The sequence below is a fragment of the Harpia harpyja genome, chromosome 8, assembly GCF_026419915.1.
Source record: "Harpia harpyja isolate bHarHar1 chromosome 8, bHarHar1 primary haplotype, whole genome shotgun sequence".
Lineage (NCBI taxonomy): Eukaryota > Metazoa > Chordata > Aves > Accipitriformes > Accipitridae > Harpia > Harpia harpyja.
Genome location: NC_068947.1, coordinates 10,621,559 through 10,644,717, shown reverse-complemented (window position 1 = coordinate 10,644,717; position 23,159 = coordinate 10,621,559). Strand labels below are relative to the sequence as shown.

Genomic DNA, 23,159 nt, shown 5'->3' with positions numbered 1-23,159 from the left:
GTTTCCAAAGGTATTTAAAAAAATAGCTTTACTACACCTAGACTAATCTGCTAAAATGTTTTCCTGCATAATTATTTTTCAAGCAGTCTGTTGTAATTAAAACTGAGGATATTTAATTATAGATTAGTAGAAAATTAACATTAACGTCAACACTAAAGGGACAAAGTCAATATATATTAATTCACACTGTCCGGAACTATTTTTAAACAAACACCACCTACAATTATAAGAAAGATGAAAGAGTATTGTCACTGTGCACTTATTTTGTACGCTTAATAAAACCACAGATAATAACTTTGTTAATTTTGTCAACACATGTGGCCTTTACACAAAGGAAATACCATTTTTTAAATCAGCTGGAAAACAAAAGGGCTGCAAAACCACAAGAGGTAACACAGAGACCAAAAACCGGCATATTGCATGGTACTACTTCATCTCTCTTTAAATCGACTTCAACATCAATACTTTTAAATGGAAACATGCTTCAAATCTTGTCTACAGAATATGACAAACTGATTAAACTCAATGAATAGGAATTAACAAGCATCTTATACCCAATACATTAGACCAGCTACATCAACCTAAATCTGTATAGAAGCCAAATAATTACAGCTTATGAAACGAAGGTTTGTCACTGAAAGAACGTCAACTTTGGCTAAACACTGGAAGTACAATATTTAAAAAAAAAAAAAAAAAAGGAAGGAAGGAAGAAAGAAAAAGGAAATGCTTTGCAATTCACTTCCAATACAATGGATGTCCTCCTCTCCCTCCACCCCCCCCCCCCCCCCAAGAAATCTTTAAGCTTCACCTCCAGTGAGAACATCTTCCTGGGAGAAACAGACAGAAAGGTAACAGCAGTGTTTTGGGGTTTGGTTTGTGGTTGTTTTGCTCCTTCACGTTAATGTTCTTGTCAACTACAGAAACATAACAGTGAGCACTTTCTCCTACACAAGACTGGTTACATTGGATCTTTAGCATTTCAACCAGTTTGAAAGGTGACTTCTCTTTCAATTTCCCTCTCCTCTCTCCCAAAACCACACCAGCTGCAAACTATGATTTTTCAAAAAAACATCTTTTCTGCAAAATAAATACAAAATTTATGGCAACAGAAAATTCTATTCCTGTGTCACACACACTAAGAGCACGTACACCATTACAGGGAAGTTTGATTTCTTCTGGCTTATCACATATCCAATACATGGAGCAACAATACAATATTCTTGACCTTTAGTCTAGATCTTCAATAATTCATAAAATTGTATGGATCTGATGTCTTATCTGCTCTTTTGATTTGCTACACCCGGCAGCAGGAATCAGTTTAGTTCACAATACCACAGCCATACATCCTACAAAGCAAGATTACCAAAGAGGGGTACTGCAGTCCAGACCTGGACCATGAATAAAACCCACAACTACGTTAAAGCCCCAGACACAAAGCTTCCTCCATCCCTGAAAGAGATCCCAGATTTCTTCTTATTAAACTCCATCAGGGTGTGGCTTCATTAAACCAGAGTTCCCACTGCAAAGGCTTCATGAAATCTCCTGGTCGGCCTGCAAGTGGCTTGAGCCAATGCACTGCCTCCTGCCACGTGAACCCCAGTAAAAACGAGAGTAGCACCTCCTTGTATTGAGGCACCAAATTTAAGCTCCCAACAGAATCCCGCTGCTGCACAAGTACCTGTGCAGGTAACGGAGCAGTTCCCTCAACACTTGCAACCCAGGACTTCACCTCACCCCCCCCAACCCCCGGCAGTCTCCTCAGACACGTACACTGCTCCTACCACCTTATCCTCAGGTAACCAGGGAACACTGTCAGGCGCTCGCAGAAGAGACGCTGCTACAGCCTGCCTTTTTAAAAAAAAGGTTCAATAGCGGGTGAACTATTCTCGCATGGAGGGGAGTACTGATAAATTTTTGCCTTTGTGAAAGATTCCTCTGGAAACATGACTACAATGGTTTTCCTTACCTGCTATACTTACACATAAATCTCACATTACTTTATAATGTGCTGGCTTGTAGATTCTTAAATCAGTCAGTTAGGATTTCATAATTATGGAGTCTAGGGTCTTTGTTAGCTGTTGTTGCTCCATGCACAAAAGGAAAGATTTTGTTACTACCGCTGCAAAACCCATTAATTAAATGCACATACATATGACCACACTTTCTACAATAAAAATAACTGTTACATGGAATTAAAGTGATTTGCTAGATGAATTACTCTAAACCTTCCCATACAGCGTAGACTGTATGAAGCTTCACACAGACAGAAAAGGAATTAAGTAACAAACATCTTAAAAATAACAACTTCTTACTTGTCAATAACAGTAACTGAAACACGTGCACATTCCCTGAAAGTAAAAAGCACAAACAAAACCAAACCTGGTTCAAGCCAAGAAATTCCTCTCAAACATCTTTGAACAGTAATATTTTAATCTTTCTACTTCCTTAACAATCTACTTTTCTCAGAGACAAGTTTTACGAAGAACATGCTTCGTGAATTAGTGTGCAATTCATAAATGTCCAAAGCACTGTCAGAAAACTGAGGTGAAACAGCAAGATATTTGGTTGGTTGGGGTTTTTTTTAGTATTCACTGCATGGATTCATACACTGATGCCGTAACGGAACACACAATGATACTTCTAGAAATATACTTCAAAACTATCAGAATGCCCAAGAACCTCAGTCATCTCAAACAGACTGTCTGTACCTACTAAAACTTTAATCGACTGGCATAAAAAAGAAAATGCATTATATGCAAGAAAGGACTCAAAACTCAACTAATAAGCTGAATTGCTGCATTACTTAATTTTACAGTACGCAAAATAAAACTTAACCTAGTGATGTTTGTTATGCAACAGACAATCTAATTACATAGGACGCTTTTATTTTCTGGCATCCTTGAACTCTACCCCATGTATGATTCTCTCTAACATTTCCGATAGCCTCAACAGCAATCACTGAGCAGACACTAATTCTGGTCCACTAACAGTTAACATACGTTATTTAACTGGTCTGACATGTCACTCCCCTACCTTTTTGATTTATCTGAAGAAGTACTTGTATACATAACTCTGAAAATCAAAACGAAACCACGAGATTTTTAAAAATACAAGCACAAAGAAAAGTGTACTTGCTTTTCCTTCCATCCCTCCCCCCTCCCCCCATGTCCTGACATTCAGCTTTTCCAATCATGCCAGAAATAAACATCCAAACACAAGCAAGGGCCTAGGCTACCGAATTCAACACGCATTAGAGTTAGGTCTTCGGATCAACCAAGACCAGCAACAGAAAAAAAAATTCTTCACGTGAAAATATCAGCATACAGCAGGGGCACAACAATAGGATGAACAAAGTGTCAAATGCAACGCTACTGACAGGAACAAGTCAGAAAGCAGGAACCAGAAGAACACAGCCCTCTGCTTCAACCGTGTGGTATTTTAAAAACAGTCCAACTTATTCTGTTACCCGAATGTTTTCCTCACGTTTAGTCTTCAAATACAACCGGCCGGCACTCAGCCGGCACAGCCTTTGTCAATAGCTTACGGACGGGCAGCAGAACGTGCTACAGGTTGATAAGGAGGACACCGGTGCTGCAAACGCCCTGCCTGCGGCAGGAAAGCACCCAGAAAGAACTTGCAATGCGCAGGAGTTTCCCTCAACGTTCACCGGGGGCTTCATGCTCCAGGCGACGTGCATATTCGTTCCCGGTATTTGTTTCGTGTTTACCCCCCCCCCCTTCTCTTTCTCCTCCCTGTCCGGCCATCTTGGGCCGACAGGAGCAGCCATTACTTAACTAAATGACAGGGCCAACAACTTTTCACAGAAACAAACATCTCTCTCAAGAGGCCGGGCAGGCTCCAGCAACCTGCGGGCCGTCCCGCTCCCTGTCAAGCCGCCCGGCGGCGGGGACGGCGCGGGGGAAGGAGAAGAGGAGGAGGAGGAGGAGGAGAAGGAGGAGGAGGAAGGGGGGGGGGAGCAGCGGGCGGGACACGGCGCTCGGCGAGGAGCTGGCACGCTGGAGACACCCGGGCCCGGAGAGTAAACAAGTCACTCGGCGACGGGCTCCGGCAGCGGCTCAGCGCCCCGGGCCCCCCGCTCCCTCCGGCTCCGGGTCGGCTTCCCCGCCTCCCCTTATCCCCCCCCCCCCCGCCCCCGCCACCGCCGCCGGGCAGGGCGCGCGCAGCCGCCAGCCCCCGCCGCGCGGGGCGAAAATCACGAGGGAGGGTCCGGGGAGAGGCCAACGTCAGCAGCGCCTCGCGCGCGCCCTCCCTCCTCTTCTCTCTCTCTCTCTCCCCCCCCCCACCCCCCCGCCGCCACCTCCTCCTCCTCCTCCTCCCTCCCGCCCCCGCGCCCCCCTCCCCCGCCCCGCCGCGCCGCTTGGCGTTTGCTCCCGGCCCCGGGCTCGGTCCCCGCCGCGCAGGCACTTTCCCGTCCCGGGGCTGGACGGACACCCTCCAAGTGTCCGGAGCGGAACCCGCGAGGCCGCGCTCCCTTCGTCCCCACACCCGGCCCCGAGCGCTGACTACGGGGGGGAGGGGGATGGGGGAGATGGAGGGGGGGGGGGGAAGGGGCAAAGGCGGCAGCGACGCGTGGGGAGACCGCGGCGGGGGGCGAGGCGGAGCGCCCTGCCGCCTGCGGGGACGTGCGCCCGCGGATGTGGCGGTGCCACACACGCACACAGACGCTCGCACCCAGATGCACACTCGCACGCACACTCACCGTGTGGACCCGGGGGACCGGAGGGAGGGGGCGGCTGGGCCGGGCCGGGCCGGCTCCCTCCCCTCCCCCCCCTCCCCCCCCCCCCCCCAGCCCCGCTCCACATCCACCCTCGCGCTTACCTTTAACAGCAAGGCCTTCGTTCTGGCGCCATCTTCATGAAGCCTCAGAAATCCGAAGAGTCGGCTGCAGAAGGGGAGCGGGCGGGAGGGAGGGGAGAGAGGCACAAGCGTTAGCGAGAGTCAGCCCCCCGCACGGGCAGGCAGGCAGGCGGGCGGGCGGGCAGGCAGGCTCGCTCCCGGCGGGCAAGGGCAGAGCGCGGCGGCGGCGGGGGCCGGGAGCCCGCACACGGGCACACACGCACTCCCGAGCGGGGAGCCGCGGGCAGGGGAGGGGGGGGACACGGAGGGAGCGCGGGCCGAGCCGGGACACGGAGGCGGCCGGGGCGGAGTGGGGAGCGGGTACCTGTCGAGGCCGGATAGGGCTTCTCTCTCCTCGGCTGTCAAGCTGGCGAAGTCCTCCTCGCTCTGGCCGCTCGCTTTCCCCGCCGCCATTTTCTTTTCCTCATCACCGAAAGGAGCAGCAGAGGCGGCGGCAGCGGCGAGCGACACTCCGCACGATTTCATGGAAACGCAGCGTAATTAACTCACGATCGCAACCCCCCCCCCCCTGCGCGCCCCCAACACCCCCCAGCGCCGGGCGGGGCGGGGTGCCCGACACACACACACACCACAACTTTTATTACAACAACAACAGCCGGCAGGGAGGGGGAGGGAGGGAGGGAGGGGAGAGGGAGGGAGGCGGGGGGAAGCCCCGCTGCTCGGAGGAGGAGGAGGAGGAGGAGGAGGGAGGGGGGAGGGAGGGAGCCCCAGCGCTGGAGACTCGGGGGAGGAGGAGGCGGGGGGGGGGGGAGAGGAGGAGGAGGAGGAGGAGGAGGAGGAGGCGGCGGCTGCGGCGGATGGCGGCGGAGCGGTGTTTACATCGCCGCGGCACCGCTCGCCCCGGCGGCGAGGGGTGCGGGGAGCCGGGGTGACAGGGGCCCCGCCCGCCCTGCCGCGCGGGGTGTGTTTGCCGCCTGTACAAACTTCCCCAGCAGCTGCCCAAAGTTGTTGTAATTGTGTCACACAGCGAACCCCACGCCGCCACCGTGACCCCCCCTCCCCGCCCGCCCGCCCGGGCCCACGCAGCCAATCGCCGCCTCCGCTGCGCCGCACGTGACCTTTGTTGACTTACGTCAGTCATAGCGCTCTTCCACCGCTGCGCTTCGGTTTGGTTGGCCTTCGGCGCCCGCCTCCCTCGCCGGCTTCATTCCATTGGTCTGCGTCCGAGGGAGGGGGCGGGGTTTCGGGGACTCGCGGCTTATGAGAGGTCGAACGGGCCGTCGGTCAGAGGAGCTTTGGATTACCCAGCGCCAGCAGGTTTGATGTACGCCTTTAAAAACCGGAGGATGAGCAAGGTGGGGGGGGGGGAGTTTTCGGGAGTGGCGGGCGCTGGGGGTGGGAGGAGGGGGAGGGAGGGAGGGAGGGCTGCGCTCACGGGCGGAGTTGCGTAACGGGGGCTCCGGGCTGGGGGCGTGGACGTCGGTGAGGAAGCGGGCCTCGCTAGCGCCTCGCGGGTGGGGGCCGTGCCGCACTGGCGGGGGGGGGACGATCCGCGCTCCCCTGGCTTGGGCGCGGGGCGTGGTACTCTTGGCACAACCGGAAAATAATGGCTTCCCCGCGCAGGGAGCACGGACGCTGCTGGCTCGGTCTCCGTGCGCCTGGGCCGCGGGAGGGAGGAGGAGAAGAAGCGGCCGCCGCCCGAGGGGGTGGCTGGGTGGCGGGTAACGCCCGCACAGACGGCGCGACGGCGGCCGAAGCGAGGGCAGCCTCCGCGGCACGGCAGTCGGCTTCACCGGCCCTGGGAAGGGGAGGTGCCGGTGTCCGGTCCGCGGCGTTCGCCGCCCGCTCGCAGCGGGGCAGGGACTTTCCTGCGGGCGCACGCCTCAGCCGCGGGGGAGCGGCCGTTGGTCCGCTCGCGCGGGCCGCCGCCCCGCCAACGGACGAGCGCGTGGCGGGGCTCGAGACGTGCAGCGCGCGCGCGGGGGGGGGGGGGGGGGGTTGGAGGCGGGGCGGCGGAGGGAACACCGCCCCTCTCCGGGAGCCAGTGACAGGTGGAGCGGCGCCCGCCGGCGCGAGCCCCGCGGCCGTCACGTGGCGCGGGGGGCGGGGCGGGCGGCGCGCGCGGCAGCGCTCTCGCGAGGCCGCGGCGGCCGGCAGGCGTGAGGGCGGGGGCGCGGGCCTGGGCGGCGGGGGCGCGGGCCTGGGCGGCGGGGGCGGGGCTGCCTCGTCCCGGCCGGGCGTTGCGTGAAGTGGCTCGGCTGCGGCCCGGGGCGGGGGGGGGCTGGTTCGTAGGAAGGACCGAAGTCGGGCTTCTGGGAACGTCTCACGCGTGAGTAGATCTCCGAGTTTCCTTGGACGTCGGGGGGAAAGGGGCTTTACGTGCTCTGCTTGCTTCCCCGCCTTTATGAGGCCAGGCCTACCTACAGTCTTCCCCGTGGCTTAAATGTTACCTGGGCGTCCTTGGCTCCTCGACCCTTCCCAGCTTACCCAGCAGCTCCGCGGTCCCGGTAATTTGCCCATACTGCCAGGAAGCTCTAGGGCTTTCTCAGCGAGGTCTTTGAAATTCGCTAGATCTTGCTTCTGCTGTGACGCTTATGAGGAGATCAGCCTTCGGCGGGCGGGTGGTGGCACAGCTCACTGCTCGTACCCATTTTGCCGAAAATGGATCAGCAACAAACTTCTGTAACATCACTGTATCACTTCTCCAATGTCTGGCCGAAGCCCCATGACTGGGCAGGCTGTTTCTCTGCCAGTTGAATTTCCTTCCCTCAGAGAGGATCCTGTTTTACAAATGCCAGCTGCTCTAAAGCATCAGTGAAGCTATTAACTACCTTTGGGAATTAGATTAATAAGGTCAAAGGCCAAACTGTGCAATGGATGTTCAGTCACAATGCTGATGGCTTGCTGGTTCTATCCCCTCTTTTTTAATTGCCACCATCAAATCATGTACTCATGAAATGGAAGCGTGTTTCTGCCTCTGTAGGTGTTACAGCTAACATTTACATGTCAGTGATGCTTTCCAGATGGATCCTCAAATGTTTTCTGGTCCTGATGGAGTCTATAGCACAGTGCAGAGACACTGGCAGAAGTGTGCGAGGCTTGCGCTGCTTCCCAGCATACTGATTGGAGATCCGGTCAAGACAAATAATGCAAAAGAAGACTCAAATTAGTATGTTCTTGCTCCGCTCAGAAGCAGAATGTTGTCTTGTAGCCATGCTTTCTGATGCAAATGTAGTTAGAACAAAAAAAGCACCTGAGTTTACTAAGGTTGCATATCTTTATAAAATAGCCAGCAGCCAGTTGGTTAGGGTATTGCTATAAGAGACAGGCATTTGTGTTTAAAGTACTTTTGAGTTTGGAGTCCAGATAAAAACCAAGTTCCTTGTGGTTCTGGGAATGGGCCGTAGTCTATTAATAGTGAAAACAGAGCTATAATCAAGTATCTATCTTCATCTGTATTTGACATGGCTTCTCAGTTACATATTTTCTCAGCAGTGCTTCCTTGGGCGCGTAATTCAGGGCCAAGAACTGTACTGATTGGTAATGTGCCAAAACTAAGGTATTTCAGCACAGATTATTTCTGAGGATTTTGACTATGAGGTCTTATGTTTCCACTTTGCAGTATCCTGAGTATAAATTAATGGAAAGAATAGTAGACAAAACTATTCCTTGGTACAAGGAAGGTAACTTCTAAGTTACAGAGCAATTCAGGAGACTTCATAGAAGCATAAGTGAGACTTAGTTCAACTGAAAATATAATGAGAAACTTCCATGCACCTGAAGTCACAACATGCAAGTTACTCCTCTAGTACTGTCAAAACCACTCTTGCCCCTTGTATCCTGCCTGTATTGCTTGAATTGAATTTCCAGTTTCTTTTTTTTTTTATTATTTTTTATTTGAACTACTGTTCGGATGACTCAAGAGGTGCCATAAAGGCCTATGTATTGTTTCAACTCTTCAAGATGTATCCAACTCCTGAAATCACTACAGAAAAGTTGATATGGAAGAAAAATTCAGCTTCAACACTGGGATTCAAGCTGTCATCTCATTTGATGTCAGGGTAGTTGTGGTATCTCAGGCATCCAGGTTCATTGGCAAATAGGACAAGCCTGAGCGCATATAGAGGAACCCAGTCTCAGGAAAATAGCTTCATGTAGCATGGAGCAGGGGAAGGCTGACCTGCTGCATATCTACTTTTTCATTTTACTCTCACATCAATATTACTTTTCACTGCCATCAGCTCCAACAATCAAGTGCTTAGCTTGCCATTGTCAACTAAGGGAGGACCTTTTTAGAGATGGTGGTGATCCTACCATTTTTTTATGAGCAAGAGTATGGTAGTCTGTCATGAATGTTCACTACAAATTCACTATAAATCTGTTGATAGGAGGTCCTGACTGGAGGCTTGTTTGCTACAATAAATGCTGTCTAGCATCAGGAATGCTGCTTCTCGCAAAGCATGAAGCTCCTTGCTGCAAGTCTCCTGAATGACAAACACATGAGGCCTGATCTGCTTTTTCCTATGTCATGAAAAACACATTTAAAAAAAGGTTTTCCAGGTGTGGAGTCAACCTTATGCTTATAATAGCCCAGAGGACCTCTAACTATAAGCCAAATCCTTCTGCAGTAGCCCAGGAGAAATGTGACAACAATCTTGGATTTTTGTGATGAGATATACCTACTGAAAAAAGCAAGATAACCAAAAGAACCCACAGGATGCCATTTTGTGTATTACAAAATATAAATCTAACGCATTATTGCCACCTTGCCAGATTTTAGTCAAGATTCCTGGAGTATGTGACTATTGGGCATATAAGGGAAAGCAGCGTAAACTAATACAACCTGACAATAGGTTAGTTGCAGAGAAAGTAGCCACTTTGTTTAACTTTCCATATTCATTAACAGGGGTTTTTTTCTGCATCTTTTTTCTTACTGCTCTTTTCTTCATTTACTCCAAGGTAAAAGCAGAAAAGCATAAATTACTAAATTACATTGTTCTTGAAATTGGGAACAAAAAAACCTGCAGTACTTCATTTTTGTATTTTAGCAGTAGCTCCCATATTGTCCAGGAGTTCATAATAAAATGATCTACAATTTGCATGTTCCCTGTACTACCCTCATTAAAGTTCTGAAGAGTGTTGCGTTGTGTTCTGTGTTCTATTTTGACAGTGGATGGTGGTCAAGAAAGTAGGGGAAACTGATCTAAAACTCAAGTTTGTTTGGGTTTTTTTTTCTCCGAACTGCACACAAAAGTTGAATGCTTTTGCTAGCTATAAGGAAAAACAATACATGTGTAGAAGAATTATTACTGAAACTAGAAAATGTTGGGAAAAAAAGTCTTTCTGATACTCTTTATCGCTGTGTTGATGAACAAATTGCTCTTCAATCTCAGAAATACCGTACTACCTTTGGGTGGTGAGGGGAGTAAAAATGAGCTAATCTAGGAAATGTGTTATTATCATGAAGATATTTTTTCTTTATGAAAGTGTCAAAAAACTAGTAATTACTAAATGCTTTAGTTATAGACCTTACTTAGTATCGTTCTGTCTTGCTTGAATCATATAGTCATTTTTGTCTATTGCCCTCTCCTCCCCTTGGTTAGCTTGATTTTAAAACCTGAATTGTATCTGAAAGGCTTAATGCTTGAATTCGTCTGGAATTTAAGTGGTAATTCATAGTCATAAGAAGTACACACAGTTATCAGTTAAGCAGTAATAGCCGTCACTGTGCAGGTTGTCAGCAGAAATCATAAAATTTCCCTTGAGCAATAGAAACTTCAAAGGAATTATTACTTATTTAAAAGTAATAAACAACATGTCAACGATTCAATCTAAACATGGAAAACCATGGATTTGTATACATAATCTTAACTGTATTTTGAGCTGTTTCATAACATTCAGAAATCAGGGGTTTTTTGGATATTCTGTAGATTTGCTGTGTAAGAGAGACTAGTTCTCTGCACGCTAGCATGAACGCACTTACCTGTTTGCTTAAGTTCTACCAGTAGAAGAAGTGGCTATTAGAAGAGCTATTACTGTATTATATTTTTTGCACTCTATAGATCTCTCATACTATACTAACTGACAATTTCTGCAGAGCTGGAGAAATAAATAAGATGAAAAATTAAGCTTGTCCAGGAAGTGGTTCCTTTACAGTGCTTCTGTTAGTACTTTTTTTTTTTTTTTTTTTTTTAATCATGCCCATTCTTCCCTCACTCCCGCCAGCTTTGGCTGTGTCCATTAGTGTGTATTCCAAATGTGGGCATGCTTTCATTTATCTTAATAGTTCCAGAAGGTAAGTAGGTAAGTGTCCGCCCTCCCACTCGGAACTGGATGTGGCAGCTTATGACGTACCACCTTCCAAAGAAGTCACCCGTTTGACAGGTGATGATCATGAACAAGTATCTGCTCTTCAAAAACAGTGCAAAGAAAGTAAGATTTCTTGCCTTCATGACTGTGCAGGAATTTAATACAACTCTTGAGAAGCTGATAATAAAAATACTGTGCTTATATTAACTTGTCTTCAGATTGACAATTGTAGCTCCCCTGTAACTTCATAGAATTTAGCAAATGCTGTCAAGGAGGGGAAATAAAAAAGGCAGCTTTGTGTTTCTATGGCTAGGTATTTATATATATGTTGACTTAACATAAGATGCTAGGCTAATACCTTTGTAGCCTGCTGGTTTTCTGGCTTGTAAGTAAAAACAAGTAAATAACATTTCAAAAACAGCTCTGAAGCAAAGTTAAGGGGGGGGGTTTTGTGTGTGTAAACATTTGAAAGGAGCTGTTCATGATGCTCAGCAAACTAGATGAATGGATATCTTGTTTACTTTTGTAAATCCTGGTACAGAATGCAATATTATTCAAGATACGTTTTTATCTGATATTTTTGTTTTTCTCCTAAAGCAGAGGATGTCACATGCTCTTACTGGATTTAATTTAGTGCTTTATAGACAAATGTTTTCAAGAAGGTATCTGAGAACTATGTATTTTAAAAGCCTTGACTGTTGTGTATGTTGCTTTTTGTTAACATTCTTGTGGATGTCTAAGATGATAAAATATTTAATAACCAATCTGAAAAGCTATTTTGGTTGTAGTCTCTGAGTCTTTCCTATCCATTTCCTACTACATCTGCCTATGAAACAACTTCTAAAATCTGGTAATTTGCACAAGTAATGGTATATATTAAATCTTGTAATCACATACAGTCGGAAGTTTTAAAGGTGCAAATAGCAGAAGGGGATCTGTGACATTGGGTATGTCTTGTCCAGAGTTAAGGCAGTGGCTCGAGAAGCTCCATCGTACGCTTAGTAGACACAGACAATGACAATTCTCCATCCTTGTCTAAACACAGTTGAGGATTCCCTTAGAGCAATTGGTGGGTCAGGGGGCATTTCAAATAAAATAAAACATGATGCTTAAATTTGAAGACTCTTGCTGTAGGGCATGCAACTCTACTTCTTCTCTTACGTTTTAGAATTTTATCAAAATAAGGTGGCATCCTGTCAATTTGATGCATAGGACTCAATGAATAAGGAACAGGGTTGTACCCAAAGCATATAAACTTGTTCATCATGTGCGACTGGAAGATAAAACAAGTCCTATACTAAAACACAAAACTGAAATTTTAATTTTTTTTTTTCATTGCTACTATCAAGAGGTAGATTCTATTGAGAAGCTCTCTAGTGGTTTGCCCTCCGCTGTGTCTTCTGCATGTCAGTGAGAGTTGGGATCAGGTCTCTAACAGAGCTGAGAACATCAGGAGGGTGTTGAGGAAGGCAAGTAGTTTCTACCATAAGCTTGACATTCACAAAACCAAAAGCTAACCTTGCCTTTAAGTATACATTTTCCCTTGCTTCCCCCACCCATCAGCTGCATTTCACTTGAGAACCTGTGAAACAGGAAATTGCTAGTATAGGAATGGTTTGGAGAACTGCCCATCTTAAAATTTCTCAAGGTATGGTTTGGTTTCTGTTTGAATGTTTGCAGTTGTGTATTTGTTTGTATACATATACTTGGTACTACTAAAGTCAGTTTGTGAACAGTTCTTCTCTAGTGTTTTTTTGGTTTGGTTTGGTTTTTGTTCTGGGAATGAGTCCTGTGATGGTTTACTGGTGAGGAGAGTTAAAGCATAGTGTTTCTCTCAATGGTTATATAGTCTCAAACTGAAAAGCCAAGCGAGAGGAAGGAAATTGCCATTGGTCTCAATGGGAGAATAGCCTCTTGGGAAAGGGGGCAGCAAAGGGCAGCTTCGCTAAGAACGGGCACTATTTTCCAAAGCCCTGATGTGTTTAAATCGGTACTTTTTCTGCCAGTAGTGGATGCACAAGACTTTACTCTTAAGTTGTGGATTTAAATCTTCATACAACAGAATCGACGTTTTGTCCAGTGGCTTCTTGGTATCAGTGAGAAGAAAGTCCCTCTAATACTCTTCCCACTCAATTAAAAAAAAAAAAAAATCCACATCCCCTATTGAATTCACATGCTCACATGTAAACATCCAAGTTTGCCACTTAGAGTCTCAATAGCTGTCTAGATACCATGAAAATATAGGTGTAACTGGCACTATTTTAAAGACATTGAAGTTTTGAAATTATGTGGTTACATTTCTTCTTCTCAAGGATAGTCTATGTAAAAATGACCAGGGCATAATCTTAAGAGATTTATGTTGGTCCTGCTCAGGTTATAGTTGTTCCCTGTACAAAAAGGAGGACAAATGTTTTATTAGAAAATTGCAAATACTATTGTTGCCAATCATGTCATCGGTTCTTTTTTTAATAAGTGATCGGTTTTGCTTTTATTACATGTCCCTTCAATGCAGGCACATTTCTAATGAATAATCCCACCTTGCTGAAGACCTGAACCTGCAAGTTATGGAATACCATCTGAAGAGACTTTTTGCTCAGTACTTGGCAGGATCAAGTCCCATTTTTAATGGATCAGTTCAGATAAGCTTGCAAAGTTTGAATGCTTATCAGAATTCCTTTATTCGGGAAATTGGGCAAGAAACAGGTTTTCTTGCAAATTCAGTGTTGTTCCTGGTTTCTGTTACATCAGCCCATGCTAAAGACGACATCCTGCACTGTTTATGCTTCTGTTTTCTCTGAAAACATAATTGAATGCAATATGCATCATTAATGAAGAACAACTCTTACATATCTACTGTTGAGCCTCTTTTATGAATCAACTGAATTTTTTCAAGTATATTTCTATTTAGGGTTATTAATTTTGCAATGTAAATGCTCACTGTCAGTGGTCTGCAAAAAATGCAGGGAAAATACAAGCAGGATGATTACAATTTCTGTCTCCCATTTGGAGGGGTTTGGTTTCAAATACTGCCGTGCGGGTGGGTGGTTTGGCAGCATACAAGAAACGGAGATGACGGCAGCAGCTGGAGAGTCAGTAACAAGCAGGTGAGGAGAGGGGAGAGCGAAGTGCACGAGGTGGGTTTGACCACTGGTTGAATAGAGGCCTTTTCTGTGGCCGAATTCTTGACTAGTCACTTATTTCAACTCTTCTTTCTGTTGCTGTCATAGTTTCCCGCTAGTTGTGTAAAACATGAATATTCTGTTAAAATTGCAAAGTGTCTGGCGAAAAGCAGAAATGATCAGATGGTTTGGTTTTTTGTTTGTTTGTTGGGGTGTTTTTTCCCAATGTTAAGTCAAACTGATGACTGTGACAGCACTTCATCAAAAATGACACAGCTCTGTAACCAACGGGAAGGTGCCTCAGAATGTGGTGACATGACATTTATTCTGTAACAGCAACCCCTGACTCTGAAGGTCCCTTCCCAGTCACTGTTGGCAACCCTGCGCTGCAGTTTGCCCCAGCCATCCCTCAGCGATACTGATTTAACTGTTTACAATCCCATACTGGAAACTGAGGCAAAGTCATTGAAGTAACCTTAGTTAAAAAAACCCAAACAAACCAACCAGCGCCACCCCCTACCCAAAAAAAACCCAACCACAACAACAACAACAAACCCCCTAACTTCCAGAGGGAGGTGAAAGCCACTTCCAGATCACTTTTATGGTAATTATTCACATGCAATATTTTGTGGCACACTGAAAAATACTTAAGGATAACATCATTTTAATATGAAATTAAATACCAGAACAGATGATACAGTGATTGTATTATTGGGTAGCACACTGAATTCAATTAAAACTTGTCTTGTTAATAAATCTTACATCATTGCTGGCTGCTGCTGTGAAGAATTCCGAGATTCTTTTGTAAAGAGGTCCAACCTGTTCATAACAGTGCCTCCGGAGCTGGTTGACTGATGCGCAGCACAGTAAGATGATTGCATCTTGTGAGGTTGACTGGAGATTGCTACCGCAGGAATAAAAACCAAGCTAAAAATTACAAAACCTGGAACCTTTAAAAGCTTATGAGCCATAGAAATGACCTACTACTAACTCCTTACTACCTCTAAGTAATTGTTAATTTGCTTGCCAGTTAGTCAGATTTTAAGTTGGGAGTGTTGGGACAAATTGCTATTGATCTTTATCATGAGCTCTATTTTTGTACTGTTCTGTACTGATGCAGCAGCTGTTGCTGGGAATCAAAACCCTGATCCACACACAAGGAGGAATAACTCTTTTTTCAAGATAACACTTCTCAATGCTGTGTTACCTGTGTACACATCTCTTTCCTAATGGAGCATGGTCAAAAAGGAGCACAATTCTGCACAGTTGGCAAGGCTGAAAAGGAAACAGCATCTACCAAATGATACAATTGGTAGATTATATAGAAAAGTAGCCCACACTCTTCTTTCATTCTAAAGAAAACTCTTACCAGGGTTTTCTCATCTGATTACTGTTCACACACTTCTTTTTTTTTTCCATGTACTGTGTTTTACATATCATGTCATTATTTACAGAAACTTTTAGGAAAGAACTTGTGTCTTATAACATATATTAATTCTTAAGTTCACAAGTATAAAGATTATCTTATTGAGCTAATCACTCCCTCTTAAGCCCAGCTTTGAAATGTTTCCATTGCGCTTGTTCAGAAGTGTGGGGATCATAGCAAAGATGTCAATTCAGGAAGTGTTTAAAGTAATGATAAATAAACAATAAATACCATAAGGGTTAAAGATTAAAAATTAAACTTTTAACTACTATCTGCTTGCTTTGCAGCCTTAATACATGGGCTATGATTCCTGCTGTACATTAACATTCAGAAAGTTTTTCACCATGAACATGTAATTGTTTGTATTAGAAGCTTAACTGTTGTATGCGAAATTAGAATCATGCCTATGGGTATTTAAAATGGAAGAATAATACCAGCTAATGACTTCAGTGTAACTAGTAAAATTACATCAGGGAGAGTATTTCAGATTTTGCAGATTGGCCAAGTTCATATTGATGAGAAATACATAAGATTTAGCTGAGTAAAATTTAATGAAACCAAGCATATATTGAGGAAATGAAAGTGTACAGGCTTATTTGTTGCAATGTGTGGAAATTCGTTAACTTTTTATTTGAGAGAGAAATGAAGTTCTGCTTTATGGAAATTTGTGATTATTTTTCCAAAACATTGTTACTTCTTTTGACGTAAGCAGTTATATGGTCTTGCAGATAGGTTTCTTTAGCAAATTAAATTTATCAAACTTGCTTCACAAACAAACATATTTCTTTACCAGGAGTACACAGAGGCATATTCCTTTTCAGAAAGAACTGAGTTGTTTTGAAATACAGAAGGAAACCAGAAGAGTTTCTGTTCAAAGTTCCAAGTATTTTCTAGAAAAATGCTCCATCGCTTTTCTGGCTGTTTTCAACTTTGTAACAGCCTCTTCTGCTCAAAGATAGCACACACCTACTCTAAAGAATACCCAGCTCATTACGTTGGCTCTAGCGTTTTCAGTAGGCTCTAGCGTTGAGGTCCTGGCAAAATTCTTGTGCATTCATCATCTGGCTTGCCGTGTGAGCTATGATTTGCATCATAGGTTTTGTTTTGATTACTCCAAGAAGAACAACTGCTGCTCACTTTTATCCTCAATACGTGGTGTAACCGCATCCTCTAATTTCAGCAAAGTTTTGCTTAATCTAAACTGTCGGGTGCTATAAATAACTTTCTGCTGTGAAAAGTATGAGATAGAGCATTTTGGATCTTGATATTAATTGCAAAGAACTGAGAGGTTCAAGATGAAAATAGGACCCGTATTTTGGACTTCTAGTGAAGATATGGAATCTGAAAATATTAGAATAGAATTAGTTAATTAAGTAATTAGTTTCTTTATTTGTTAATTAATATAATTAGTTGGAGAACTTACAGTAAAATACTGGACACTTGAACAGTGTTAAAAAAAGAGAGATGTAGATTCAGATACACCCATGCTTTAATGAACCAGATACAACCTTCAGGCGATCGGTGGATGCATGAGTGCTAAAATAGAATGAGATAAATCTCATCTTTAAAGTTGGACAGTTTATTCAGAGATTGAATCAAATGAAGAGTGTGTGTGTGTGTGTTCTACTAGCATAGAAATAGTATAGTGAATGAACAAAAAGGTAAGCCTAATAATGTTATCCATAGAACATCTGAGGAAGTAGAACAGAACATGTTTTAACCAAACAGCTCACAAAGCAGTCCTCTGATATATCAAAGCTAATTAGGACAGAGTCCAACAATTACAAAAGATAATTTAGTTGTAAAGAGATACCCAGCAATGTTTTGTCTTATCTCTTAAGCAGATCATTAAAGGCTTCCTGTTGTATTTCTTCATGACTTCTTTTCAGGAAAATCTATTACCCTCTCCTCAGGAGGAGATTGAGACCTACCAGAACAATTCATTTGGCCTACTCCCAGCCACCCCGTCTTCTGAGATACAGTCGGGGAATAATAATAGCCTGCATGAATAGTTCTTGCAATAGCAGTCCGCTCTGATTTTTGCCTTTCCTCATTTTCCTCACCATGCTGCACAACACAGGCTCAAAATTTTGATCCAACCAAATCCTTTGCACATGTGCAGACAAACTTCTGAATGTGTCAGGGAAGTCATCGCAGCACCAAGTTGAGCCATGAGTTTTGCCATAGCAGCAAGTTTGGGTACTGCTGGCGTAGCATAGTCTCAAATTCCTAGACGTTACCTGTAACAGTTAATGTAGGGAGAAGTAGGGCTGGCACCATATGGGAAGTTTCTCAAAGTCTTTCTGTCAACACCATCTTTTGTTTTCATATGATTTTGCATGTGATAGTGGCCTGATAGTCTGGGGCACAATCCTTAAAACAAGAGCAACTCCTTTTACAGTTAAAGTCTGGATAGGACAGTCCTTCAGCTGGTTATTGGGGGAGTCTTTCTTTCCTGTACATATGAGAAATGGGGGGGGGGAATAGAGGTAATTAGCTAGCCTGTATCCCAGACTGATGCCTAAAGGTACCATTGTTTATTTTTACACGTTTTTACACATCAGTATTTTAAAAATAACTTTTCGGCTGAACCTATTTTCATGCTCTCAGTTGGCGCTTGTTCTTTTGTCCTTTCTTGGCCTTCCTCCACAGCCTTCTAATGGAAATCACTGCACAGTTCTTGTTCTCCACTCAGCCTTTGGATTTCTAACTCAAAATTATCACTCTTTTGGGGGGAAATGTGTGTGTTCCACAAGTATGTTTTTCTGGGCTTCCTCCTTGTCACACTCTAAAATTGATGCAAAGCATGTCCTGCCATTTTTCTAAGCAGAGGAGGAAATTGTATAATCTCTCCAGAACAGATGCTTCATTGCCACTTGACCTGTCTACAGGCCGCTGTTATTAAGTCCTATCCGTAGGTAATCTTACTGTTTAATGAAAAGTGTTTTGGTCTAGAAAAGGACAAATAATGTCTATGTGTTTTTCGTGTGGGTTTTTGCCCTTGCTTTATTTCAATTTATTCTTGAATAACAAAGCAAGTGAATATAATATTTAAAAATCAGTTTGTTTTCTGAAATCAAGCAAACTTCATCCAGGCTCAAAATCCTGACAGTCAGTTCTAACATTTGCAAGTATACACTGAAGAAAAATATTTTGACATCTAGGCTGTCAGATAATCTGTCAGTAACAGTTAGATCATTCAGGGAGAGAAATGATAACTTCCAGAGTAATTTATTGGGAAAATAAGACATTTACTGCAGTGAAATACCCTACTGGATGCTAGAAAAGTTACTTAGCATTTCTGCAAGTGAAGTAGTTGGCTTCAGAACATGGGTTATTCTTTTGTGACAAAAAACACAGAAAAAGAAATACTTGCCAGAAATCATCAACAAAGAGTACGTACCTGCAAAGAGCAGTATGTTCACATACGTTTAGGAGGCATTAGGAACCTCACACTGAAGGGTGTAATGCATAGAGAAAAGGGAAGAAGTGCTCAGGATCGTAGGCCTTACAAAAGAGGCTCGCGGGGCACAAAGGGTTATACACCAAATGCTTTACTTGGAATAGTTTTTAAAAGCTCGAGAAGTTCCTGGCGCTTTGTGCTATGCCTGGAAAAACGGCACTGTCTTTGGGCAGAGGTGTTTCCTGGCATGATGCAACGACTAGCTCCGTAGAGCTTTCACAGCTGTTGGTTTTACATCTCACAATTTTGCTTCACTGACATTTTTCATTTTTCTTTGTCTGTTAAATGTACTCTTGTTTCTGTAGAGAAATGTCTGAGCGTTGTGTGTAATGACGGTAGTAATCATTTCCAAAGTGCTCAGAGGACTGAAGCCCAGGTTTTGTCGGCTTGCATAGTGTTGTTAGGTGGTATCAGTCTGAGGCTACATAGTCTGTCTGCTTTTAATCTGGCATAATTTGTGTCCCATACTGATTTACACATAAAATTTAAGTAATAGCTGTGGCTTTTTGGAAAGAAAATAAGGGGGTTTTCCTGCATTTTATCATGTAATTAACAAATAGTAAATTTGTTACCCTACTTATTGCTATTGTTGGCAATGATGACAACAAAAGCCATGATTTTGCAAGAATAAGCAAGACCAGGTCATATAGGAAGAGTAGCAACTGTAAAGACTATTCAGCACTTAAAGAATGGTGTTTGTAACATAGGCAATCTCAGCTTTCAAGTTCTTCTTAACTGTGCCCCTGTCTAATTAGTCAGCCAAGTCTCATTGGAACTTACCTTTCCTGTGATTGTTAATGCCACTAGCAGTGCTCCATCAAGCTGCTTCTTCCAGAGTCTTTTTTTCAGTGCTTTTCCTGATGCAGGAGGTGTTTTCCCTTTTCAGATAGGCTAAGCCATTAGATTCAGTTGATGAAATTTAATCTGAGTTTCGTGTGTTCCAAGTCACTTTTTAGAAATCACAAAATAAAATGTGGAAGACGTGATCTTAGATTGTTACACCTTACCACATCTACATCAACCTTTTATTCTGTTGTCATTTTTAGTGGAAAGACAACCTAACAAATTATTGTGGAACTTCCTTGTTTTATTATTTTCATTTTTCTTCAGTGAAACTAAAAAATTAAAAACTCTTGCCGTATTCATCTTTATTTATCCTCCTTATTTGTTCTTCTGTATTATTTCTTTTTTTTCTGAAGCAAAACAGAAGAGGAGTAAAGGGAAGGCTGAGGGTGAAAGGAGGAAACGAAAGGGTAAAAGAAAAGCAAAACCAAGGAGAAAATTAAAAAAAGCTTTGATACTTTTTCATGGAAACTTTTAACTTGAAAAAATATCCTATTTAAAGGGTTTACAGTTATTCCATATGAAATAACAGTAGTTTTGTCTTTTTTAAAAAAAACTCTACCATTTCTAATGTAAATCAGCATAGCTCCACCAAGGTCAATTGAGGACAAGTTCCGGAAACTTTAGCCACTGTATTAGCCCATGCTTAATATGTTTTAAAATACTTCATCTGAGTTGACAAGCTATGCATATGGTATCTGAGTTACCAGACTGAAGGGCTGTAGCTTTTACCCTTCAGCCTTCCTCTCTGTCTCCTCACTGTCGTATTTCATTCACAATCTTACTGCATCAAACTTAGATTATCAGCCCTTTTTTGTCAATAAGGCATCCAGAATATTAAAATGTTTTGTATAAAATATAATCATGAGAAATTTGAGCCCATTTCAACTAAAAAATTATTTTTTTTTTCAAAATCATAGCCAATTTTAAAAATAAGCAGTTTAAGCTTTTTGAAATGTATTGTGGATATAGACATGATTTATGTGCAGTCAGGTATTTTTTTGTGTGTTGAAGAAACCTGACAAGTTTCTATCTCACATTTCATAAATCAGATTTTTCTGTATGCAAAGCACATGTCAGAAATTAGTATTGAAACAACATGCCAGTTGGCTTCTCCATGTGGCAGCTTGTAAACAAAAATATTTGGGGACTGCACATTTGTGACATGATGACATGTAATGCAATGTACAAACACCAGTTATTTGCAAGTATCCCATTCCCCTACAATGAAAATAAAATGATAAATCATGCTTGCATTGCTGTATCACAGTTCAGCAGGTGGAACTTTCCAAATTCAGGTGGTACCATTGTTTTTTCCAAATAGGTGTACTGAGAGGTTAAATATTTTATTAGTGACCTATCTTTGCATCAGAGTGATATGTCAAAACTGACGTGGTGTTTTATGCATTTAAGCTGTTTGGAATTTTTTTTTTCTCCCCATATTGTGTTTCGATCAGAGACAAATTCTGGTTGTACTGAAATCAGTGAAACATTTTCCACTAACTTCAGTGGGATCGGGAATCAGCTGTCAGAGGACAGAGGGAAGAATACTGCTGCCTACTGAAGCTGATCTAAAACGATGAAGAAGAGAGAAGTCATGTTCTTGCTTCCACTGATGGCCATATTTCTGGTTGCATCTTCCATGCAGGCCTAGCGATCGTGTGGCTGTGCAGAATGCAAGATCAGCTTGCTGATCCGCGTGAAACGTATAACAGGAAAGAAAAAAAATTATTCATCTTGTGATAATTACTAGGGCAAACAGCGTCAGCTATTGTTCACATAATACAGATTCCAAGCTGTGAATCAACGTCCATGAGATTTAAATTCAATATGATAAGAACCAAGAACACAAAATGCACTACTGCTAAGGTATTTTATTTCATGAAAACCAAAACAAACAGGCCTAGTCTCGTGGAGAAGACATAAAGGCACATTATTACATTTTTCCAGATGGAAAAGTCTAAAGAAAATCATGTTTAAAGCATAGAGGGTTGAGCAGGATATAGGAAGAAAACTAGAATGAACTAAAAGTAGTTGTTACCTGACTGAATGGCTATGCACTGTGGCGCAGAAGCTTTCAAGCAGGGTTGGGGATCATCAACAGGCCGAACTATATGTTACATCATAAAGTACAGTGCATGAAAGTAATTTAAAAACGCCAAGCATTTTTATTATTGCTTTGTCAATGATGTAGATTCTTTTAATGTTTTATCCATTTTTTGTTTGTTGTCAAGCCTGCAAACATATTAAACATTTATAGGATCCTCTATAAAATTATTTCTTGTTGTTTTTTTGCTACTACATCTAGTAAAATAGTCTTGCACTTCTGTTTATGTGTCTTGTTATTTTTTGTACCACATCCATTTTTGTGAAATAAAGAGATAGCAAATAAGAAAAAAACAATTAATAAACAGTGCAAAAGGTAAGTTGCTTTCTAGTGTGGTGGCCGGGGGGGGGGAAAGCTGGTTTTATTCCCATAAATCAAAGTAATCATGCAAATATCTGAACCTTATATCCTTAATTTGCTTTCATAGGTTTCACCATCTCACTGTTACTTTCAGCCAGACATAAACTAATAATGGTTCTAAATGCCTATAGCTTATTTAATTAAAACAGTGTAAGTTCTTTCTTCTGTCTCAGCTAGGTGATAAAAAACAGACTTTGTAGGCTGAAGGCCAGACTCAGGATTCTGATGTCCCTGAAACTTCCTTATTTCAAGAATTTTAATAAGTTCTTTGTTGTTGTCTTCCTATTGTATTAACACATTCTTTGGTGTTTTCTCTTTATAGTAGATGTCCGGAATACCAAATCATATTTCTGTCTAAGTTGGGGGTTTTTTGTAGTTGAAATGTTCTTTTGCTGCTTTTTTAAGTCTGACTATCTTCCTGCTGTCTTTCTGTGGACTTTTTGTAGTTCAGACTTATTTGTTTAATTGATAAATAGTTTTGCATACGATTTTGTATTCCCAGTTATGCGTCCTTTGCCTAGCTAGTTTTGTAATTATTTCAAAAGAAGAAAACAAACTTGAAAAACTCAGTAAACCTATCCACTTAGTTACATGACTACCAAACAGAGAAGCACAGGATTAGTCAGTGAGGCGAATGTGGCAAGTAAAATATAACTGGGACTTCAGTGGAACATTTGACAATGTGTCGTTCAGTTTTGCATGGATTAGTAAAGG

General features: G+C 43.3%; 1 protein-coding gene and 1 long non-coding RNA gene across 17 annotated transcripts in view; one reads left to right on the top strand and one right to left on the bottom strand.

Annotated features, from left to right (window-relative positions):
• Window positions 1-5,476, bottom strand: part of KDM6A (lysine demethylase 6A) — a 168,386-nt gene extending 162,910 nt beyond the window's left edge. For 4 of the 16 annotated variants that reach the window (XR_008236326.1, XR_008236328.1, XR_008236332.1 and 1 more), the window contains exons 1-2: window positions 5,183-5,476; window positions 4,840-4,903 (exon numbers count right to left, since the gene is read on the bottom strand). Coding sequence is in view for 7 of the 16 variants with exons in the window: in XM_052794678.1 (XP_052650638.1) it covers window positions 4,840-4,903; window positions 5,183-5,343 (225 nt within the window). In the remaining 9 variants the exon portion in view is untranslated. The remainder of the gene's footprint in view (window positions 1-4,839; window positions 4,904-5,182) is intronic. The other 12 variants (XR_008236330.1, XR_008236327.1, XM_052794681.1 and 9 more) reach the window with 5 other exon arrangements.
• A 1,849-nt stretch (window positions 5,477-7,325) lies between these two features.
• Window positions 7,326-22,432, top strand: LOC128145018 (uncharacterized). The gene is made up of 2 exons (XR_008236296.1): window positions 7,326-9,671; window positions 21,627-22,432. It is a non-coding gene; the product is annotated as an uncharacterized LOC128145018 (long non-coding RNA).
• Window positions 22,433-23,159: the final 727 nt, after the last annotated feature.